The sequence below is a fragment of the Gekko japonicus genome, unplaced genomic scaffold (genome assembly GCF_001447785.1).
Source record: "Gekko japonicus isolate JY-2015 unplaced genomic scaffold, Gekko_japonicus_V1.1 scaffold3549, whole genome shotgun sequence".
NCBI lineage: Eukaryota > Metazoa > Chordata > Lepidosauria > Squamata > Gekkonidae > Gekko > Gekko japonicus.
The window spans coordinates 140151-144025 of record NW_015159815.1 but is presented as its reverse complement, the minus strand read 5'-3'; the positions used below and the strand labels follow the sequence as shown (position 1 = coordinate 144025).

Below are 3875 nucleotides of genomic sequence, written 5' to 3'. Positions count from 1 at the left end.
ATTTTTTGAAGACTGGAAAGACTTTAAAGACTATTTAGAGGGTAACTGGGATGTGAAACACAATTTACTGTATTTAGAACAATATTGATAGAAATGTTATCTTGTAACAGAAGTTAAGTTACTGAAGTAAATATATGAAGTATAAAGGAATGAAGGGTGGAGCACTGCGGGAAGCCATTAGTAAGGGTGGGGGGGAAGGGAAATATGGGTATTTGAAAAGTGAAACAAAATGTTAAATGTGATATTATATCCCAAAATAAAAAGTTTTGTGGGGAAAAAAAGAAAATCATCTTGATGCAGAACGACAGTTCCCAATTTGGTCGGCTTCAGGGCTGGTACCTATGGGCAATTGACAATGGCTCACTACCCTGGGCTTGCCCACTGCCAAAGATGCCACCTCTCTTCCACCCAACTCCTTTACCCAGGCAGCAGCAAGGACTTAGACTCCAGGGCCCTACCCGGGCAGGGTGGAGAGTGGGATCCGAACACCGAAACTTTTGTTTCGGTCATCAGGAACTTTTTCGTTCCGTTCGTTTTCATTCCCAATGTGTTTCTCAGAGGCCGCTTTGATGCCGCTTCTGTGCCGAACCGAAGCAAAAACAACGGTAGAAAATGCGTCCGTTGAGACAGGGAAGGCGCAAAGAAATGGGGAAAGTATGATAATAAAGACTTATTGGGGAGTGGTGGCACAAAGGATTTATCCTCTGGTTAACATCTGAACTGAACAGAGTTGCTGTCAGTTCTAGCCCGTGCTGGTGTAAGTTACCAGCCTTGTCCCCAGCTCGCCGTCCACCCAGCGGTTTGAAAGCTTCGGCGAGTAGATAAAATGGGTACCACTCCTTAGAGAGGGTGGGCACACTAAACCCCCGAAGGGGAGGTGTTAGCCGGCGAATGAAATGTCCAGCTTGTAAGCTCGGAAGCCTGATAAAAAAGACTTCTTCGGCATTAAGAAGCCGGTAATGGGCCAATCTGGCCAGGCGGTGGCAGTGCGCTGCTACGGTTCAAAGCAGCCCAGGAAGAACCAACATCATCAAGCCAAGCCAAAAGTGAATGCCTCCGGAACACGTCTGAAGCCTACAGCTGAACAAAAATCTCCGTCGGCTGCAAAACGTGTGCGATTTAAAGAATTATATGTTGTCCTCCCTTACCCTTATGAAATTGTTAGTCCCTTGTGTGAAACCGTGTAACTGTAAATCGCTCAGAGCCAGCAGCTCTGCCGGATTGAGTGATCAATAAATTGAAAGGTATTATTATCATTATCATTATCATTATCATTACTTCGCTTTACACCAGGAGATTGAAACGGGGATGTTTCACCACCTGCCCTGAATGGTGGAGGAAGAGGAGCGGTTGTTCTGGGAAGGTGGGTTGAAAGCAAAGCACTAGCTGTTGTTCCCTACCTCCACCCTAACACTGTGGACCAACGGCCTGCCTTCCTGAATGGTGGACCGGAGGCTCCTTTTTCTTCTCGGTTGGGGTCAGCCATGGCGGCCCATCTCCATCAGCCCCTTGCTAGCCCCAGGAAAGGAGGAAGGTAAGTGGTGCACGGGGGAGGGGGGGCTGCAGCCAGTGGCCTTGGATGCCTACCCTCCACTCCAAATGGGTCTGGGGAAGATACCTGGATATTTGGGGGATGGAGCCCGGGGAGGGACCTCAGCAAGATATAATGCCATACAGTCCACCCCCCAAAGCTGCCATTTTCTCCGGGGGAACCAATCTATGTAGACTGGAGGGGGTCACTTGTAATTCTGGAAGACGTCCAGGACCTACCTGGAGGTTGGCAACCCTATGGAAGTAGGATCTTCCATGGAGGCCAAATGGGAAGTGTTGAAGGGAGCCCACCAAGTACGGGGAAGGCTTGGAAAGGTCCACCAGTTGTGGGACACCAGAAGATATTGTGCCAAAAAAGAAGAAGATATTGGATTTATTCCCTGCCCTTCACTACCCAAGGGAGTCTCAGAGCGGGTTACAATCTCCTTCCCCTTCCCCTCCCCGCAACAGGCACCCTGTGAGGTAGGTGGGGCTGAGAGAGCTCTTGACAAAAACTGCTCTTTTCCAATAACTGCTGAGCCAGAACTATGGCTTGCCCAAGGTCATCTGGCAGGTGCAAGTGGAGGAGTGGGGAATCAAACTCCCAGATTAGAGTCCGCACACTTAACCACTACACCAAACTGGCTCTCGAACCTGGTTCCCTGGGGTGAGGGAATGGTGAATGAAATAATTTAAAAGAGAGGGACTCTCTTAGGACCACAAACATTCAAATTCAGATTACAGGTCCCAGGACTCCTCATGACATTTAAAACTAACAATGTGTTGAGACTAACAATGTGCTGAGAGCCAGTTTGGTGTAGTGGTTAAGTGCGCGGACTCTAAATTGGGAGAACCAGGTCTGATTCCCCACTCCTCCACTTGCACCTGGCTGGATGACCTTGGGCAAGCCGTAGTTCTGTCAGAGATGTTCTTGAAAAAGAGCAGTTTCTGTCAGAGCTCTCTCAGCCCCACCTACCTCACCGGGTGCCTGTTGTGGGGAGGGGAAAGGAGAGGAGTTTGTAAGCCGCTCTGAGACTCCTTTGGGTAGTGAAGGGTGGAGTATAAATCCAATCTCTTCCTCTTCTTCTTGTCTTCATCTCTGAGCTCAGTGACTTACAGCTTGGAGTAGCCATGTTGCAGTCACAAACTACTCTGCTTGCAATGACTGTTTTCTCTTGAATTGAGTACCTCATGTGCTCGCACTGGTCAATTGCTAATTATCTCTCCTTCTAATAATTGTGTTTTGGGTTGGCCACCGTTCTATGGGGTGGCCATAAAAAATATGCTCCCTCAGCCATTTTCCCGTCAGCTGCCGCTCAGGGCAACTGGCGTGCCATTGGCTGGCTGGGTGGGGGACGGACGAGCTTCGCCGCCTTGGCCCGCGCGGCCCTGGAGCAGGCGGCGAGTGGCCAGTGGAGAGACGGATGAGGCTGCGGTAGGCGAGAGGTGCTGAGGTGGTCGCGTCGCGCTTCTCTTGCCCGGTGCGGCCTGGGCCGGGGAAGCTGCGCGCCCTTCTTTGGGGACGGGGGGGTTTTTTGTTTTTCCCTCAGCTGGCCCCAGCTGCGCTCAGGGAGGGGGGAAGCGGCTGCGCCATGCTTCCCTCGCCCGTTGCAGGGAAAGACCTCTGAGGTGGCCGAGTGGGAGCGGCTGCCCAGAGACCCCTGCCCCCTTCTCGGCTGCACGCCGAGGCAAGCGAGCTGAGAAGGGGCCGGGCAGCCCTTTGTGGCCCTCCCCGTTAGTTCTCCTGCCCTTCCGCCCAGGAGAAACTGCTCAGAGGCCCCCCCACCCATGCCGACAGAGGAAGGACGAGGCCGGCTGGCTTGCCCTGCCGCCTCCAGCGTGCAGCGGGGGGAGGCACGAGCCTGGCTGCTGGGTAGCCTCCACGCTCTCCTTTGCCAGTGCGTGGGGGGCCCCCCTCCGGCTGCCTCTCTCTAGGGCCCACTGCCTCTCTTCCTGCAACGGGCCTTGCGCCTAGTTCATAATAAGCAGCATTCTAAATACTTTTTCGCATCTCCACACTGGGGGTTGGTGGGTGGGCATTCAGCACCCCCCTTCGGGGCAGCTGGCCGATAGCAAGTGCAAACTTGGCATCTGCTAGACGGCAGGTGGGAATTGTTATTTTCTTGGCCTCTCTGTTCAGTTTGGGCCCCCCCCAAAAAAGACAATTCCCACTAACCCTGTGTTAGGCGAAGCATCATTCCTGCCCCTCCCTCGGGTTAATACATGAAGTGCCTGGCTCCTTCTCGCAGGTGTCGTTAATTCAGAGCTTCGGCCTACCAGGCACCTTATCAGTCCAAGATAAAAGGAATTAGCTGCTCACGAGAATGCGTTCCTAGAGTTGGGAC

At 52.5% G+C, this 3875-nt stretch overlaps 1 protein-coding gene across 1 annotated transcript in view; it reads right to left on the bottom strand.

Moving 5' to 3' along the window:
* Nucleotides 1-458: 458 nt before the first annotated feature.
* UNC13A (unc-13 homolog A (C. elegans)) overlaps nt 459-3875 on the bottom strand; it is a gene marked incomplete at both ends in the record, with an annotated part of 142203 nt that continues 138786 nt past the window's right edge. Inside the window, one exon of the mRNA XM_015407752.1 lies at nt 459-578. Coding sequence (XP_015263238.1) covers nt 459-578 — 120 coding nt within the window. The remainder of the gene's footprint in view (nt 579-3875) is intronic.